At 34.3% G+C, this 21,186-nt stretch overlaps 1 protein-coding gene across 6 annotated transcripts in view; it reads right to left on the minus strand.

The window, feature by feature from the left end:
* The window catches only part of SENP6 (SUMO specific peptidase 6), a 129,977-nt gene that overhangs the window by 5,015 nt on the left and 103,776 nt on the right, over positions 1-21,186 (minus strand). For all 6 annotated transcript variants that reach the window (XM_059177254.1, XM_059177252.1, XM_059177251.1 and 3 more), the window contains 5 exons: positions 15,044-15,166; positions 13,974-14,066; positions 9,561-9,991; positions 2,803-2,906; positions 812-900 (listed from right to left, as the gene is read on the minus strand). In XM_059177254.1, coding sequence (XP_059033237.1) covers positions 812-900; positions 2,803-2,906; positions 9,561-9,991; positions 13,974-14,066; positions 15,044-15,166 — 840 coding nt within the window. The remainder of the gene's footprint in view (positions 1-811; positions 901-2,802; positions 2,907-9,560; positions 9,992-13,973; positions 14,067-15,043; positions 15,167-21,186) is intronic.

Raw genomic sequence — 21,186 nt, forward strand, 5'->3', positions numbered from 1 at the left:
TGATCCCAGGGTCCTCGGATCGAGTCCCACACTGGGCTCCTTAATCAGTGGGGAGCCTGCTTTCTCCCTCTCTCTGCTGCTCCCCCTGCTTGTGTTTTCTCTCTCTGACAAATAAATAAAATATTTAAAAAACAAAATAAAACAAATTGTATAATATTAATTGAACCACTTCTTATTATAAACATATTTGACTAAAGTTCCATTTTTGGTTCCTTAAAAGAATACAAAATTTAGTAAAAAGTTAAAATAATTCTGAAAATTTGAAAATCCCCCAATTCCAAATTAGCAAAAGTGGGACCATGAAAAATAGAAATAATTCCACTTTTTTAAGCCTTTTTTTTTTTTAAAGTAATTTCTGTACCCAACGTAGGGCTCAAATCCACAACCCAAACATCAAGACTAAGCCAGTCAGGTGCTCTGAAATAATCCCACTTCTAACTAAAACCTATTATAGATAACAAAACAGGTAATCATCATATAGAAGAATTAGTTTAGGGGCACCTGGCTGGCTCATCTGGTGGAGCATACAACTCCTGATCTCAAGGCTGTGAGTTCAAGTATCAAACTGAGTGTAGAGATCACTTAGGGGAAAAAGAAAAGAATTAGTTTAGAATCCAGTGTTTTTTGCAAGATTCTCCCCAACTTGAGGCCTGGACACTGGGCATAGCCCAACTCTCCTCACTCATCTTAGACAGGTTTTGTGATTTTTAAGGACTTGCTGAAATAAAAACTGTCCAGTTACGTTTTATTCTATCAGGGTATGTAAATAAAATTTATCATGCAGTATGCGAGATATAAAGTTAATGCTTACTGTTTACAGATAGTAGGCTTTAAATGCCACTGTCCTATTTCTGAATTGCAGTTGTCATCAGCAAGGAATCCATCATCACTGCTATCATCCTATAAAAGACAGCCTGTTAGTAGTGAACACAATCTAAATAATTAATAACCTCACAAAACAGCACTACTGATAATAAAAATCTTCGTAGCAAATATATAAATTTTTTCTATATAATAGTCCTCAGACATGAGAAATTGTGGTCACCTGATTCTAATTATCCAATGCCACAGAACTGACATTTTTATAAAAAGAAACCATGGATCAGAAGGCTATGACATTGTTATATCTAATTTTCAATGTAAAAGAAAATTTTAAAGATGAATAGAGTAGGACTGATTCTTCTTCAAATACTACTGTTCTGATTTTAGATATTTCTACAAAAATTTAGTTTGTTGGGTAAGATAACTGTTTCTCAATAGGAATATGAATGACTTATTCTTTTACATAAATAATTTTTTAAATCAGAAATATTTAAAGAGTTTTGGGAAACACCTTTGTGACAGAACCATACATGTACTTCACTTAAGAGAAGACAACTTAATGACAGTGTGCCTTATTTTGTAGATTATCTTCAATGTAAAACAAAGCTTTTCCTGTTCTTCAGAAAGCTTCTAGCAACCTTATAAATGAAATAATAAACAGAAATAATAACACATATATTAGCTAGTTCATATAACTATTACCCCAAAGGAACACAGTATAGCACTCATTACAAACCTTGAGTATAATCCATATATATATGCCTGTGTAAAGTTGCAGAGAAAAACTGTATTTCTTAGACACCACAAAGAATGGCTTTTGTTCACAGGAGGATTGTGCAAAAAGGAAAAATGGTGCAGTACAAAGCTATCTTCACTATTAGATAAACTCAAAGTTTATTCAAACAACTAAAGAAAAGTTCAGAGATTAAAGAAATGGAATGCCGTAAGATTCTTACAACTTTTCTATCAACATAGCCTTCTTTAACTGAGTCATAAAATATTTTCAAAAATATATTTTATTCTTGGTGTAAGTAAAATTTATTAGAACTCTAAGAAAATATGAAAATTTATCAATGTTATATTTTTTTAAGATTTTATTTATTTATTTGACAGAGATCACAAATAGGCAGAGAGGCAGGCAGAGAGTCAAGAGGAAGCAGGCTCTCTGCTGAGCAGAGTGTCAGATGTGGGGCTCAATGCCAGCACCCTGGGATCATGACCTGAGCCAAAGGCAGAGGCTTTAACCCACTGAGCCACCCAGGCGCCACTACCAATGTTAGTTTTAACTAAATATTGTATGTTCCCGCCATGATACATATACATTAAGCTAGAAGAAAAGAATTACTGGAAATGTGGAAAAAATAGTAATTTTGCTGTGCTCAAATACTACATAATCAAGTATGCACATTTGCCTCCTGAATAAGTTAGACCAAAGGTTAAGTATGACCCATAAATGCTTTAAAAGAGGAAGAGAAAGGGATGGCAGAGTTAGTGGGGCTAGTGGCGGGGTTTAGGTGGGAGAATCAGTTTTGTATTAAAACTGTTCTGAGGTAGGTAATGTTAGTTTACTCCATGATGGCAATAATGAAAATAAAAACCCTAGAAGAAAAATAAAATAAAAAAACAGTATACATTTACCCTGGCAACTTCTTCTTTCTTTTTTAAAGATTTTATTTATTTATTTGACAGAGAGAGATCACAAGTAGGCAGAGAGGCAGGCAGAGAGACAGAGAGGAGGAAGCAGGTTTCCTGCTGAGCAGAGTCCGATGTGGGACTTGATCCCAAGAGGAAGGCAGAGGCTTAAGCCACTGAGCCACCCAGGCACCCCGCTGGCAACTTCTGAATTAAAAACTTAGGTTTGTGCTTTGAGAGGAGACCCAAATTCAGAAGGCATGAGTTACTGGTAGAAGGAACTGCTTACAGGACTCCAAGAAAAACTTAGATAAAATATTGGAGCTTTTTGCAAACCTTAGGTCTTACCTGGTTATCCTGATCTTCTGAGAAGTCAATGAGCTCATCTTCAAGCATTTTGCTGCATTCAGTTGATTCATCACTATAGTTTAGTCTAATTTTGCTTAAGCCATCTATATCAATAAGAAACATTATATAATTAGGTGGCTCTGTGGCGCAATGGATAGCGCATTGGACTTCTAGTGACGAAAGAAACATTATATAATTTTAAAAAGGACATGCACATACCTTATAGTATATGATGTTAAAATTAATGCTAGTCATTAATTATATAGTAGCTATGGATAAAAATCTGCATTAACATGTAATTCCACAAATATAATTTACTTCTAATAAAAACCTGGATTCAGTATAAATTATGAAGTTGTTTCTACTACTCAGACCCTAAAATTCATTAAAATTTAAAACTAGGTATCAATTATAAGTATATGTATGTTTAAATATATATAGATATATACATGTATGTGTATTAAAACATTTTTGTGCTAGGTATGCTAGTTATCCTTAGTAACAGAAGCTACAATTATCTAAAAATAACCTAATGTCCAATAACAGGAATACTTAGTTAATTATAGAACATAAAATATTATACATTTTTAAAATAAAAATTATAAAATTGTGAAAAATTGTATAATACAGATTAAAACATAAACATGATTAAAATTAAGTTAAACAGGGACGCCTGGGTGGCTCAGTTGGTTAAGCAGCTGCCTTCGGCTCAGGTCATGATCCCAGCGTCCTGGGATCGAGCCCCACATCGGGCTCCTTGCTCAGCAGGGAGCCTGCTTCTCCCTCTGCCTCTGCCTGCCATTCTGTCTGCCTGTGCTTGCTCTCTCCCCCTCTCTCTCTCTGATAAATAAATAAAATTTAAAAAATAAATAAATAAATAAAATAAAATTAAGTTACACAGCTTGTTTGGGGACAAATAATAAAAAGAAAAATACAAAAATGAAACTACTCAAGATGTTAGGATAGTAGCTACGGATGAGTTCTCGAACCCTTGTTTATTTTTCCTTCTTTTTCTTTTTTTTTTTTTTAATTTTTTAGTTTTTATAAACATGTATTTTTATCCCCAGGGGTACAGGTCTATGAATCACCAGGTTTACATACTTCACAGCACTCACCAAAGCACATACCCTCCACAATGTCCATAATCCCACCCCCTACTCCCAAACCCCCTCCCCCCAGCAACTCTCAGTTTGTTTTGGGGGATTAAGAGTCACTTATGGTTTGTCTCCCTCCCAATCCCATCTTGTTTCATTGATTCTTCTCCTACCCACTTAAGCCCCCATGTTGCATCACCACTTCCTCATATCAGGGAGATCATATGATAGTTGTCTTAAATTTATTTTTTTATTATTATTTTGAGAGAGAGAGAGCACAAGAAAGGAATGGAAGGGTAGAAGGAGAGAGAGAATCTTAAACAGTCTCCATGCCCTGCACAGAGCCCAACACAGGGCTTGATTTCATGACCCTGAGACCGTGACCTGAGCTGAAATTGTCAGATGCTTAACTGACTGAGCCACCAAGGCATCCCATATACTTTTCCTTCATGTTTTGTTATATTCACTGACTTTTCAATAAAATAAAATAACCCAAGAAAATTTTAGCATGAAATGATTCATAAATTTGAAATTGATACTTAAAAAAGTCAGTTTCAAGAATCTAAATCCTTCAAAATATTTTGCTGAAAGATGCTAATCACACGTTTTGGAAAAAAATATAAGGTTTACATGAAAATAATGAAAACCGAGGACTCTACTACCAAATTTAGTAATCTGTTTATTAAAGAGTATACCTTTTCCACTTTAAAGAGTATGACTTTAAGGTGTATTAGACAGGATACAGTTTATTTTTATATAAGTTGTTAAAAGGGAACTAGAAGTTATTAAAAAGGAAGATGGGGTGAGAAGACAGCAAAAAAAACATGCCTCGGAAAAGATGTCTGTCTCTCTCTCTAAAAGTTGTGATTTAAAACATACTATTTAAAATAAATAATAAAGCACTATGGTAAATCATTTTGTTACATGAAAAATAGCCTTTATAATTTTTTTTTCAAAAATCTGTATTTTTATGTTTGTTTGAAGCTAAAATATCTATATTTGAACAAAATCAGTCCAAATCCTCAGGAAATTCACAATCAATTATAATCAAGTTATTCTAGCAGCCAATTATTCATATCTACAGAGGCTATGTAATATAAATATAAACCTTACTCAAATTAAATATATGTGCATTTCAAAAAAGGCAGAAAAACAATAATTCTTTTATTCAGTAAGTAAATGTCCTGGTGTACACTGAGAGGTGATAACTCAACTGTTCTTTTATCAGTCTCAGTTTCTGAGAGCTTCTCATAGAGTCAGATCCTCTGAAGATACCACATGTGATTCTAGAGTTTAAAACATACACCTTTTTCATGTACCATAGTAAGACAACTATTTCATATGATGCTCAACTGAAAAACTAGCAAATGAAAGTACCGATAACACACATTATTTTCCTACAGTTGGCCTTAACCTAATCCTTATGATGAGATACAATTCCTACTTATTACAACAGCATATTATTATCTGATATCAGGACTCAACACTTGTAACTCTATGCGTTCGACAGTTAAAACTATATTAAAACTATCTAAAATGCTTTGTTTAAGGGCACCTGGCTGGCTCCGTCGGTGGAGTGTGCAACTCTTAAGCTTGGGGTTTGAAGTTTGGGCCCTGCATTGAGTGTAGAGATTACTTAAAAACAAACAAACAAAACAAACAAATAAATAAATAAAACAAAACAGAAGAAAATAAAATGTTTCTTTTAAATCTTGTCAATTATATTCCCAGGCAAAACAGAAATCAATTATTGAGATATTAATCACAATCACAGAAATTTTTACAAGTTCTTCTTATATTAATTTATAGTGATTATTAATATAATTATTAAATTATAATAATTGTATTAATTTCTAATATATCATCATTTCATATAGGACAGAGACTACCTAACCAACCTCACTGAGGTAATAAAAGCACCTCTAGAAAGCACTCTTATTTAATGTGAGTGATACCTTGGAAACATCTGATGAAAGCACAGAAATGCAGATTCACTCTAGAGCACTATTTTTCAAACTGTGAGACACTATCATTGGATTATGACAAGTATCAAAAAGAACAGAAAATATCAATGTATCACACCCCATAAAGATAAATTAATTTCCCTTAAGGAAGACATAGTTGATATGGTTGCAAACTAAAAATAAAAACAAATATACAAACTACAGTTGAAAAAAAAAGGATTTAAAAAAAAAATCCTCAAGGATTTAAGGTTCTTAAAAAGGCAAACTTCATAAATCAGAGGATTCTTTACTTTGATCTCCACCAGGATATTAAGGATATTTACTTAAATTAAACTGGATACTATTTAACTAGAACATTAATTTGAGGGAGAGGGCCATTAGAAGTTTTTGTTTTTTTTTTTTTAAAGATTTTATTTATTTATTTGACAGAGAGAAATTACAAGTACACTGAGAGGCAGGCAGAGAGAGAGAGAAGGAAGCAGGCTCCCTGCTGAGCAGAGAGCCCGATGCGGGACTCAATCCCAGGACCCTGAGATCATGACCCGAGCCGAAGGCAGCGGCTTAACCCACTGAGCCACCCAGGCGCCCCCCATTAGAAGTTTTTGCAGTTTGTGTATATGAAGCGCTCGGCTTGTCCCACTGCTTTAGGTCAGGAACTTCATTCATTTTTAATTTGAATTCACATTATAGTGCGAGATTACTGATGAAAGAGGAACTTTAAAGAAAACAGTTCTGTGGAAATATAACCGCCATATCATACAATTCACCCATTTAAAGTGTATAATTCAGATGTTTTTATATATTTACATGTATGTGCAACTATCAGAGTAAATTTTATTTATTTTTTTAAAAATATTTCTTATTTATTTATTTGACAGAGAGAGAAATCACAAGTAGGCAGAAGTAGGCAAAGAGGCAGGCAGAGAGGGAGAAGCAGGCTCCCTGCTGAGCAGAGAGCCTGATGTGGGGCTCGATCCAAGGACCCTGGGATCATGACCTAAGCTATAGGCAGAGGCTTAACCCACTGAGCCACCCAGGTGTCCCTTAATTATTATTTTTAAATATTTATTTATTTGTGAAAGCACATACATGCTAACAGGGGGAGGGGCAAAGATGGTAGGAGAGATAGTCTTAAGTAGACTCTGCACAGAGCATGGAGCCTAACGCCAGGCTCAATCTCACTACCTAAGATCACCATCTGAGCTAAAACCAAGAGTCAAACACTTACCCAACTATTCCACCCAGGCACCCCTCATCAGAGAAAAATTTTAAACCTCAGTAAGAAACCGTGTATCTTTCAGCTATTTAGCTATCATCCCCCCTTTATACTCCCTCACTCCCATTTGCCACATCACACTAGCCCTAATCTACTTATAGATTTTCCTGTTCAGGAGACTTCATACAAATGGAGTCATATAGTATGTGGTTTTTTGGTGACTACTTTCACAACATTTTTAAGACCATCAATGTTGTAGCATATATCAGTATTTCATTTCTTTTTATGATCTAATAATATTCCACTGAATAGATATAGCACTAATTGATTATCCATTTGTCAGATGATGAACATCTGGGTTGCTTCTACGTTTTGGTTACTATAGCTACAATGAACATTCATGTTTAAGTTTAAGTTTAGTGTGTTTTTATTTCTCTTAGATATATATGTAGGAATGAAACTGTTGGGTCATACTATAACTCTACATTTAATTTTGTAAGGAACAATCAAACTCTTCCAAAGACAGTAGCTGCACCATTTTACATTCCTACTAATAATATATGGGTTTTAAAAAATATATATTTTATTTATTTATTTGTCAGATAGAGAGAGAGAGTGAACACAAGCATGGGCAGTGGCAAGCAGAGGGAGAAGCAGGCTCCCTGCTGAGCAAGGAGTCTGACCCCAGTACTCCAGGATTATGACCTGAGCCGAACGAAGGCAGATACTTAAGCGACTGAGCGACTGAGCCACCCAGTCATCTCATACATGAGGTTTCTAATTTCTCCACATCTTCACCAATACTTAATAGTATCTAATTCTGTCTTACTTTTTCTTCGACTCAAGTATTAAAATACTAAAGCTGAAAAATAATACAGGCTGCACTTAGTGATTACCCACTTTGTCTATCTTCATTCCATTTCCTGCATAATGAAATAGACAAACGTGAATTAGCAAATATTTACATTACATGTACTTTTTTGCTGTAACTGCTGTATTTCCCCTTTCTGCCATTTATCTTATACCTTCCAAAGGGCACAAAGATCATCAATCTGGGGCTAAAATCAGATTTATGCAGCTAGTATGTCGAACAAATAAAAACTATTTTTTATAAAACTCAACAATAGCATTCTGAAGTACTAAAATAAGGTAGTGAAAGTATCAAGACTATCTTCAGCATTCTTTTTTTTTTTTTTTTAAGATTTTATTTATTCATTTTAGAGAGAGAATGCATGATCAGGGATGGACAAAAGGAGAAAGAATCTGAAGCGGACTCCACACTGAGTACAGACTGTGACATGGGGCTCAATCCCAATACAAACTGAGGCGAAACCAAGAGTTGAATGCTTAAACCAACCAAGCCACCAAGGAGCTCCAGCATTCTTAATCTTTGAAAGTCCTTTCTGAATTCACATAATATCTTTTATGTCTTATTCTGACTTTTTCCTCCAAAGCAAATGTATTAGATTTATTCACAGCTTAAGAAGCAAGGCACATGTCATAGCATATTATGGATTTTATGAAGTAGATTATTTTACTTTTGGGATGGAGAGAAAATTACAAAATTGATTTGATAAGAAATTTAAGTACTGGAAGAGAAACTAGATTTCTCTAACAAGTGCTAGAAATATGGAACTGATTCAAGGGAAAAAAATTCAATTCATTAGAACTGAATGGAAATAAAGAAGTAGAGGTTGGACTAGCACCCTTCTTCACACTGAAACATGAAAGAGAGTGAAGAATAAAGAACTAACCTCTCATTTGAGTGTCATCAACTATTTTGGAGGAAAGGCTTTAATTTCTGACTCTCGCTACTTGATCTCTATTTGCCCATCTATAAATTGAGAAGAATGAACTAATTTGCCTTAAAGATCTAAGAGTGTCCAACTACTGTTTGTGCCACAATTAACTGCCTATGAAATAAGAATAAACCCAAGTTGCTATAAATGAAAAACGTAGACCTTGTACTACAGTTTTTTTGTTTGTTTGCTTGCTTGTTTTAGATTTATTTATTTATTTATTTATTTGACAGAGAGAGAGAGAGAGAGACACAGAACACAAGCAGGGGGATTGGGAGAGGGAGAAGCAGGCTTCCTGCTGAGCAGGGAGCCTGATTTCGGGCTCAATCCCAGGACTCTGGGATCATGGCCTGAGTCGAAGGCAGACGCTTAACAACTGAGCCACCCAGGCGCCCCCCTTGCACTACAGTTTTAAACCTTCTTTGGGGTGTAGAAAGGCATAAGGGAATTTTTTGGAATGATGGAAAAGTTCTAAATCTTGATTATTGTAGAGATTATATGACTATATACATTTATCAAAGCTCACTGAGCTATACTTATAAAATGGGTGAATGTTTCTGTAAATAAGTCGTATCTCAATAAATCTGACTTTAAAAAAAAGTGCGCTTTGAAATCTTAATCCTATGTATAAAAAAACCAATTTATTCTGAATTCATTGATTCTTTCAAAACACTTAGACACATACCTGTATGGTGCGTAGAACTTAAATATTCATTCTGTAGGCCATTTTCACTTTTAGTCCTATCAACAACTTTCTGGCATGTAGATTCTCCTTTATTCGATTCTTCATTTTCACTTGCAGTATGATTTATTTTTTTCAGACTACATTTCACACTGCCTACATTTCTCCGAGAATGAGGGTCACCTTCTTCTTGTTCAGCACTTGAATCAATTCCAGCTACACAATGTTTTCTGTTTAGCATCTTCTTAATTACAGGCTTGACAGAAGAGTTTTGTGAACAACTGTCCATTTCACTGGCTGAAGGAGAAGAAATACAACTGTCCTCTACAGTTGAACATTTTTGCATGACTGTATTTTCATGGTAATGAGGATTAGGTTCATACTTTGGTTTTTCCAAACCAGGGAAACAAACAACAGCCAAAAACCAGTGTGCACTGTAAAAAACAAACAAAACTACTAAATATATTATTAGGAGAGTTTATTATATTTGGCAATAAGTATCAATTGACATATTTTTTCTAAAGTCAACAAACATAAAGAATGCCCGATTTTTTCAATTCTCAAATGAATCCACTTGTTTATATGATCATTAATAGAATATAACATCTATTCAAAAAAATAATTTTTTTAGAATTATGTAGCCTGCACTCAATTTTGCAAATAATCCCTTGAACTTTTATTGCTTTTTTTTTTTTTTAAAGATTTTATTTATTTATTTGACAAACAGAGATCACAAGTAGGCAGAGAGGCAGGCAGAGAAAGAGGAGGAAGCAGGCTCCCCACTGAGCAGAGAGCCCAATGCAGGACTCGATCCCAGGACCCTGAGATCATGACCTGAGCCGAAGGCAGAGGCTTTAACCCACTGAGCCACCCAGGCACCCCCTTTTATTGCTTTTTGAATGAAAAAATTCATTCTTACTTTTAGGCGACTTAAGAAAATATAAATTAGATTACTGTAATTCACCATTCCCATTTCCCTTGACCTATTCATGTCAAAGGATAGGAACTAGCTCAAGATTAAACTATTTTCAGAAGCCTAAACAGGCTGTCTAATTTTGAACATTTCCAAATATTGCACACATAAAACTTAAAAACTTTTACCCCACATCTGTTTTTATTAAGAATAAGGTTAGGCATCACTAGATGTTGAAAATATTAAATAGCTCTTTATCTTATGCTTATTGAGATGTACATAATTAAAATGAAATAATGTACCTATTTTTTAAGCATTATTATAAAATCTCAGAATTACTAGAGTCCCAGCTATCAGGTGTGTGCTCCTGATTTAGCTGAATTCAGGTATCACGGTTTCTAACAATAGGTTAGAAGCCATGAGTAAAAAGCTATACAGCTAACATTGGCTAATATTCATTTAAAATTTTTTTTAAGATTTTATGTATTTACGACAGAGATAATGAGAGAGGGGGCACAAGCACAGGGGAGCTGGAGAGGGAGAAGCAGGCTTCCCACTGAGCAGGGAGCCCAATATGGGGCTTGATCCCAGGACACTGGGATCGTGACTTGAGCCAAAGGCAGACACTTAACAACTGAGCCACCCAGGTGCCGCAATATTCACTAATCTAATGAGGCATTTTATTAGGGGCTTACTATTTCCTAGACAGTGCTATATGCTAAGATACAATGAACAGGCTATAGATGTCAGAGAATTTATTGGCTGAGTACACTGTTTATCATATAATAGGGTATTCAACAGATGTTTGAGGAGTGAAAAACTGTATTATCCTTACATGAACAAGTTATTCTATATTTTCACTTTTATAAAATGTTAAATTCCTCCAAAGTAATATGAAGAAACACTAATTATCTCTTCATCAGATAGCATGAATACAAGGGTGACAGAGGCTGGCTTCATCCTCAGCACATTAAAGGCCAGATGGAGGAATGCTTCACTCCTGTTCTTTATAAACCCTCACTGTTCTATGGACTTAGGTCAGACTAGGTTAGTAGAAAGAGCCACATACCATCTTTCTCACTTTATTCCAAGTTTGGCTAACTGTAAGTCACAGCTCAATGTCAGAAAAGTTAATGTGAAAACATATGTTTTAAAAATTGATTAATTTGGTACAATATAGTTCTCAAGCTGAAGGTACAACACAAGTTCTACCAAAGTTTTTAATATTTCTTAGCTATGACAAATATGTATAAGGCATAAATTTTCTGTTATATACCTAAAAACTAAGAAAAATTCTTTCTTTACCTAGCTGAAAGGAGAAACCTGAATCAGCTACATCTGAGGTTATTTTCAACCACTAAGTGACAGGGTTTTGCTTTTATGAAAAAAAGATTTTAAATTTATTTGACAGAGACAGTGAGATAGGATACACAAGCATGGGGAGCTGGAGAGGGAGAAGTAGGTTTCCGGCTCAGCAGGATTCAATCCTAGGACCGCGGGATCATGCCCTGAGCCAAAGGCAGACCTTAATGACTGAGCCATCCAGGCGCCCCATGTGATCCCTTTTAAGAGCAGCTACACATTGACCTTAAAACCACCAGTGGGAGAAGAGGCTAAAATCGGATCTAAATGCTGACATTTTTGCCTTACCAATTTTTAACAAACAGCTTATAAACTTTAAAGTCTAAGAAACTATCACTACCAAGAAAATCAAAAGTAAAACAGCAGAAACACAGCAGCCTATCTAAAATGATTAATAAACAGAACTATTTGTGGCTTTAGCTCTTCAAAAAGAAAACAAGGCAAAATGAGCCCTCAGAATTTGGAGGCTTTTTTTCCCATCTACCAAGGGCATTGGTCTTTTGCAGAATCCTTTACTGACTCTGTATCTTTGTTCATTCTCTTTCTTTCACCAAGATAACCAGAAGCATTTATCATAGCCTCAAGATGCACTAAGAGAAATGTGCCTCTATTGCTACAGTATGTACCTTAAATTTTTATACTTCATTTCTGAAAAAGAGCTCTCTTTGTTTATCTTCCCTTTCACCTAAGCAGGCAGCTCATATGTTACTCTTTATGACAAATTACTGTCAAGACACCTTATTTTTGAGAAATGAAATTAAGAAATCAAGAAATTAAGAATTAGTTTTAAACTTGGTTTTAAATTGTGACACTATGTTTGACTTAAATATACAGCTCTGAAGAAGTTGGGCTTTATAGCTATAACCAGTGTTTTGATCTAGCCTACCTATCTTTGGCTAGGCTCATTAGAGAACACAGGTCTTATGATTAACATATAATTTTTTTAAAAAAATTATTTATTTGACAGAGATCACAAGTAGTTAGAGAGGCAGGCAGAGAGAGAGGGAGAGGGAAGCAGGCTCCCTGCTGAGCTGAGAGCCTGATGCAGTACTCGATCCCAGGACCCTGAGATCATGACCCGAGCCGAAGGCAGCGGCTTAACCCACTGAGCCACCCAGGCGCCCCAATTAACATATGATTTTTAAATAAACAGAATTTGATTATACTATTGAGTGACTCTGTTTTTCACAGTAAGAAGGGGAAAAAAAAGAGCAAATTCAGAAGCTAGCCTGGCACAGATAGGCTTATTAGACATAAACAATCTTATAGAATACCAACCCCAGACAAACTTACTCTGCAACTATGATAAACTGAGACAAAGAAAGGACATTTCTCAGTTTTTCTAAGAAGAAACAAACAAGGTCACAATGCAACAAAAAAAGACAAATATTCCCTTCTTTTTGCTAAATGGGTAAATGCTACTTCTTTACCCAAACAATTGCTTCCTTACATCTTCCCCCACTGACCAAACCAAAGGTCAGATGCTTTCAAAGACACTTTTACTGAGAGGATTCATGGTTGCCCATGGTGTGTTTTCTCCCTTGATGCAAGTAATAAACCCAAGGTGTATTCCTTGGAGATTTTGGCCAGAAGGCATAGGAGAACAGAAAAATGAAATATAAAATCTCTCAAGTCTAAATTGTATACTCCTACTATCCTACACATCATTGTCTCTCTAATCACTGTGGGAAAACAAAATATTTAAGCACTCTCATTTACCTAGAAAATAGCTTAAAGTAGTCAGCATGGTTTTAAATTTGAGTACATGACATACATTTGACCATCTTTTTCTCTTTTGGTTAAGAGCCAAGGTGTTTTCAAAGATTCAAAATCCATGTGACCTAGTCATCATTCTGCCTAAAGAAATCTGTTCTCTAGGATGTTTGATAGACCACTTCTTAAAAATGACGTTATTCTACATTGGTGAGTAAAACAAAATTAGAAAGATTTCTTGCTAGTATTTATAAAATTCAACATCTTACATGATTCACTAAGAAACTGCAGTAATTTCATAAAAATTGCAGCATAAATATAGCTACATACACAAATTTCAGAAAGAAGTTTAAAAATGAATTCTTCAACTCATAAACACATTTTCAAAAAATAGCCTTCACAGTTACATAAATAAAGTTATTACTCACGCTTCATTAAGGGGTACAAAAATAAAATCCTTCTCAAAAATATCTACATGCCGCGTCCATGTTTTTACTCTCCCATGTCGCTTTTGCTGTATTCTATAAGACAAGAGATAAACTATCACTTCCTGAAATGTTTCTAGTGCTTCAGCTTATATGCAGCCATTTATAAATTATGCAGACTAAGATGTTAACAAATAAAACAGTGTATAAAATGATTTAACAAGTCAGGGAAAGAAAAAAGAACATCTCAGATGGAGCTAGGAATGTGTGAAACTGCCCATCACTGAATCTGTAAGAAGGAATTTTTAACTCCTGCTACTACTTACTAGGTGAACCAGTGCTACTATTTTTCTTACTACATATTAACAACTATATTGAGAAATGTATTAGACCATGGCCTATAATGACTGAGGAAAAGAGAGCATGAAAAATGAGTATTACAGAAGATGAAATAAAATAGACTATGAACCAATAGTCAAACCAATCACTATCATCAACTCTAAGATGTAAAATTAGTAATCATTGAAACAGTAGAAAATATTATTTATATTATCCACAATAGCCATCAATTCAAGACAACTGATAGCCCTTACGGCATTATGTATACATCTTTTAACCAAGTATCGGTGCAAATTAGGGCTGGATGCAATCACTATAAGGACAGGAATTATAAACAAACTAACTGAAGGCTAATACACGGAACAGTATTTTCTTAACTTGTTGGAGCAGTATTATCCAAAGAAGTTATCAAAAGTACAGATTCATAGGTTCCTCTCTTAAGTAATAGGAATGGAACATCTAGGGTAAAACAGAGCAATCTGTACTTAGTAAGTATCCAAGTAATTTTTTTTTTTAAATTATCAGGCATATCTGGGGATTACTGATTTAGATACTGGACCAAAAACCTTTATGAATTCCAGGTATTCTTGAAGTTTTAGAATATTATGAATTTTATTAATTTTGCTAATTGGCAAAAGAATTAACAAATGTTGCCTTAATACAAGTGCTTTTTTCATTAACTTAAACTTGAGTGAGTTACTACAACTGTTAAATATTTTCAGAGCTTGACTTACGATAGATTAGTTGTTTCGTGAAGATTTCTTCTTTCTCTCTGATTAAGGCGTTTATAGAAAAAAGAACTGAATATATGAATTCGGTCAGCTTCTTCTTTCTTCAGTTTTTCAAGCACCAAATATCTATTTTATAAAAAAATCCAAATATAATGAATTTAGCTGTTTACTTTATACTAAAAACAGTCAGTAATCAAATATCTGATTAGTCAACATCAAACCTTTCTTAAAACTGAGATTTTATTAGCAAAATTTACTGCATATTCTAGGCAATGGTAACTACTGGATTATTTTCGACAAATGAAATGCTTGAAAGTAAAACTATGATTTGCAAGATCTGATCTTGAAGACTCAAATAAATAAAATAAAAAATGAAAGATAAATAACAACCACCAAAGAAATAGAGAATAGTAAGAGAATATTATGAAAAATTATGTCAACAAATTGGACAACCTAGAAGAAATGGGTAACTCCTAGAAATATATAACCCTCTAAAACTGAAGCAAGAAAGAAAAGAAAATTAAAACAGACTGATTACCAAGAACAAAACTATAATCAAAAAGTTCCCAACAAACATCTAGGACTAGATGGTTTCACTGATGTAGTCTTCTAAAACTTTAAGGAAAAGTTAGTAACTGTTCTACTCAAACTATTCCAAAAAATAAAAGAGAAAGTAAAGCTTTCAAATTTATTCCACAAGGCCACCATTACCCTGTTACCAAAACAAGATAAAAACACTACCAAAAAAAAAAAAAAAAGAGAGAGAGAGAGAGAGAGAGAACTATAGGCCAATATCTTTTATGGAACATAGATGTAAAAGTCCTCAACAAAATGTTTGCAAACCAAACCCAATGACAGGTTTAAAAAAAAATCATTCACAATGATCAATCTGAATTTATTCCTGGGATGCAAGGGTAGTTTAATATTCACAAATCTATCAACATGATACATCACATTAACAAGGGAAAGGATAAAAACCAGATGATCATGTCAATAGGCGCAAAAAAAGCACAGGATAAAGTATATTATCCATTCATGATAAAAACTCTTAACAAAGAAAGTTTAGAGGGAATATACCTCAACATAATAAAGGCCATATGTGAAAAATCCTGTTAACATCCTATTCAATGATGAAAACAGAACTTTTCCTCTCAGATCAGGAACAGAATAAAGAAGTTCACTCCCAAAACTTTTATTTAATATAGTACTAGAAGTCCTACCCACAGCAATCAGATAAGAAAACAATTAAAAAGCAGCCACATTAGTAAGGAAGAAATAAAACTTCCACTATTTGAAGATGACAGGATACTATATACAGAAAACTCTAAAGACTCCACAATAAAGAGGCACCTCATCGGTTCAGTTGGTTGAGTGTCCAACTCTTGATTTTGGCTCAGGTCAAGACTGAGCCCACATCGGGCTCTGCACTGGGCATGATGCCTACCTAAGATTCTCTCCCTCCCTCTGCACCCTTCTCCCTCCATCCCTAAAAAAGAAAAAAAAAAAAAAAAAAAAAAGACTCTACCAAAAATCTAGTAGAACTGATAAATGAATTCAGTACAATCACAGGAATGAATTTAATTTATAGAAAACTGTTGCTCATACATTAATAATTATGTAGGAGAAAGAAAAATTAGGGGCAGCTGGATGGCTCAGTGGGTTAAGCCTTTGCCTTCAGCTCAGGTCATGATCGCAGGGTCCTGGGTTCGAGCCCCACATCAGGCTCTCTGCTCGCAGGGAGTCTGCTTCCCCCTCTGTCTGTCTCTCTGCCTGCCTCTCTGCCTATCTGTGATCTCTGTCAAATAAATAAATAAAATCTTTAAAAAAAAAAAAGAAAAAGAAAAATTAATAAATTACCTAGGAATATCTTTAACCAAAGGAATGAAAGACGCATATTCTGAAAGCTGTTAACACTGATGAAAGAAACTGAAGATGATGCAAACAAATGGAAAGATATTCCACGCTCATCGAATGGGAGAACCAATAGTGTTAGAATGTCTATACAACCCAAAGCAATCTACAGGTTTAATACAATCCTTATCAAAATACATAATTAGAATAATACTAAAATTTGTATGGAACTACAAAAGACCCAGAATAGCAATCTTGAGAAAGAAGAACAAAGCTGGAGTAATATGATCTCAAATTCAAGAAATACTACAAAGTGGTAGTAATCAAAACAGTATAGCACTGGCACAAAAATGAACACATACATCAGTGGAACAGAATAGAGGGTTCAGAAATAAACCCACACATATATGGTCAATTAATCTACAATAAAGGAAGCAAGAATATACGATGGGGAAAAGAGTCTTTTCAGCAAATGATGTTAGGACAACTGGATGGACTACTTTCTTATACCACACACAAAAAAATAAAACAATTAAAGATCTAAACAAATTAAACAGATTTAATCAAAACAGATTAAAGATCTAAATATGAGATCTGAAACCATAAAAATTCTAATAGAAAACATAAGCAGTAATTTCTCTGACGTCAGTGAGAAACATTTTTCTAGATATGACTCTACAGGTAAGAAAAACAAAAGCAAAATTAAACTACTGGGACTACACCAAAATAAAAAGGTTTTACACAGTGAAGAAAACCATCAACAAAATAAAAAAGCAACATACTAAATGGGAGAAGATACTGTATCTGCAAATGATATATCCAAGAAGCAGTTAATACCCAAAATATATATAAGGAACTAATACAACTCAATATGAAAAAGAAAGAGAACAAAAACCCCAACCAAATCAATTAATGGGCAGAAGACATGAAGCGACATTTTCCCGAGGACATACAGATGGTCAACAAACACATGAAAAGATGCTCAACATCATTAATCATTGGGAAAATGTATATCAAAACCACAAAAAGGTATCACTTAATACCTGTCAGAATGATAAAATAAAAAAACACAAGAAACAACAAGTACTGGTAAAAATGTGGAGGAAAAAGGAACCTTTTCTCACCCATTTCTCACTGTTGGTGAGAATGCAAGTTGATGCAGACACTGTGGAAAAACAGTAGGAGGTCCTCAAAACTTAAAAACAGAACACTCTATGATCCAGTAATTTCACTACTGGGTATTTATCCAAAGAAAATGAAAACAACAATTGAAAAGACATATGCACCCCTATGTTCATCCTAGCATTATCTACAATAGCAAAGACAGGGAAGCAATCCAAATGTTTAGTCATATGTGAATGGATAAAAATGTGGTGTATAGACAGACAGACAGACAGACAGACACACACACACACACGGATTGCTCCTCAGCCATCAAAAAGAATGAGCTCTTGGAGCTCCTGGGTGGCTCAGTGAGTTAAAGCCTCTGCCTTTGGCTCAGGTCATGATCCCAGGGTGCTGGCATTGAGCCCCACTTCGGGCTCTCTGCTCAGCAGGGAGCCTGCTTCCTCCTCTCTCTCTGCCTGCCTCTCTGCCTACTTGTGGTCTCTTGTCTGCCAAATAAATAAATAAAATCTTAAAAAAAAAAAAATGAGATCTTGCCATCTGCAACAACATGGATGGACCTAGAGGGTACCTGCTAAGTAAAGAAAGTCAGAGAAAGACAAATATCATATGATTTCATTCACGTGTGGCATTTAAGAAACAAGACAAACCTTGAGAAAAAGAGACAACCCCCCTCCTCTACTATTAAATATTAAGAACTGGTGGTTGCCAGAGAAGTAGGTAGGCAGATAGATGAGCTAGATAATACGGATTAAGAGTACCTTTATCTTGATGAGCACTGAATAATGTATAGAGCCACTGAACCATTATACCATTATACACCTTGAACTAATACAATACTGTATTTAAGAAAGTCACAGTGAAAAAGTTTGTTTCCTACTTGAAGAGTTAGAAAATAACACACAGTTCTAGTAACAGTTGAATTAGTTATTTTAATATAGTTAAGTTTATGAAGAAAGTTTCTTTTTAAATTAACTTCTAAGCATGTCATGAGACACATAATAAAAATATATTTATAATATAAACAGATTTTTTTTAAAAGATTTATTTTATTTTAGAGCAAGAGAAAGCACTGAAGTGCAAGTGGAGGTAGGGGGAAGAAAGAGAGAGAGGGAATTCCTAAACAGATTCTGTGCTGAGTGAGGCATCTGATGTGGGGCTCACTCTCAGGACCCTGAGATCATGACCAGAGCAGAAATCAAGAGCTGATGTTCAACCAACTGAGCCATCCAGGTACCTTATAAGCAGATTTTTTAAAAAACCACGGATTTTGTTAGGTTTCCTTTTTCATTTGGAATACTGATTTGCAGAAGAGCAGAACTTTTAGATAATATAACTTTAATGTAGTTTTATTTGAAGTGCTACTATAATATCAAGGGGCCTCCCGAAAATGTAAAGACTTTCAAGAGTATACACAAATACTATAAAATTTCTATCATAGTGTAAAAAATAAAGATATAAGTATGAAATATAATAGGCTACAATGTAAACAAAATACAGGCATTCAACTTATTTTTCAGATCCAATTATATGCTTTCAGAACCAAAAACTATTTTTTTTCCAAAAACTATTTTAAATATAAAAAATTAAGTAAGTTAAAAGTAAAAGGATAAAAAATACATACCATGCAAACAAAAACCAACAGAAAACTATAGTAACTATATTCATTGTGAACAAAGGAGGCTTAAGAATAAGACATTATCAAGGATATAGAGGAACATTACAAATGACAAAGGGCTGATTCTCCAAGAAACATAAACTTGTATGCACCTAAGAATATCCAAAATATATAAGGCAAAATGAATTTGAAAGGAAAAGAAGACAAACCCATTATCATACTTCAAGATCCAAGTGTGAGTGTGTGTGTGTGTGTGCTATATATATATATATATATATATATATATATATATATTTGGGTTTTGTTTGTTTTATAAATTTTCATATATGAATTCATATATAAATTTTCATATATATTTGTTATACTTTTTCTATATAACCTTCTCAAGTATACATAACTATCAATAACTGATAGAACAAGCAGGCATGAAATCAGTAAGGACAAAGATGAGCCAAACAGCCAAATAACTTGACTAAACTGACATTCACGGAATACTTCATCCAACAACAGCAGTACTGTTCTGCACATTCAAGACTTTATGTTTGGTTTCTTAAGGAAGTTACATTAGAATTAAGAAATAATATTTTTAAAAAATTATGATAAAAATGCATAACATCAAATTTACAATCTTAGCCATTTTAAAAAAAGATTTTATTTTTAAATCTCTACACCCAAAGTGGGGCTCGAACCACAACCCCGAGGCCAAGACTCATGCTTCACTGACTGTACCAGCCAGGCACTCCCAATCTTAAACATTTAAAAAAAAATTTTTTTAGATAATCTCTACACCCAATGTGGGGCTCAAACCCATAACCCCAAGATCAAGAGTCGCATGCTCCACCAGCTAAGCCAGCTAGGGGCCTGCCACTCTTAACCATTTTTATGTGTAGAGTTCAAGAGTGTTAAGTATATTCACATGGTTGTGAAACAGATTTCCAGAACTCTATCTTGCAAAACAGAAACTCCATACTCATTAAACAATTCCTTTTTCTCCCATCCCTCAGCTTTTGATGACCACCATTTATTTTCTTTTTCTATGAATATGATAATTTCAGACACCTAATATAAGTGGGATCATATAGTACTTGTTTTTGTGACTGGCTTATTTCACTTTACATAATGTCTTCCAGATTCATTCATACTGAGGCATGTGACAGATTTCCTTTCTTATTAAAACTGATTAATATTCCACTGTATTTATATACCACATTTTGTTTATCCATTCATCCATCAATGGGCATATGAGTGGCTTCCACCTCTTGGCTACTATGAACATGGGTGTGTGGTGTGTGATTATCTCTTTGAGACCATACTTTCAATTCTATTGGATATATACCTAGAAGTAGGACTGCTGGATCAGAGGGTAGTTCTATTTCTAATTTTTGAAAAGCCACTATACTTTTTTCCTTAATAGCTAAACCATTTTACATTCCCATCAATAGTGCACAAAGAATCCATTTTACCCACTTTCTCAGAACACTTATTTTCTTTCCTTCTTTTTTCTTTTTTAGCAACACTTATTTTCTTTTCTTACTTCTTTTGGATAGTAGCT

The sequence above is a fragment of the Mustela lutreola genome, chromosome 6, assembly GCF_030435805.1.
Source record: "Mustela lutreola isolate mMusLut2 chromosome 6, mMusLut2.pri, whole genome shotgun sequence".
NCBI lineage: Eukaryota > Metazoa > Chordata > Mammalia > Carnivora > Mustelidae > Mustela > Mustela lutreola.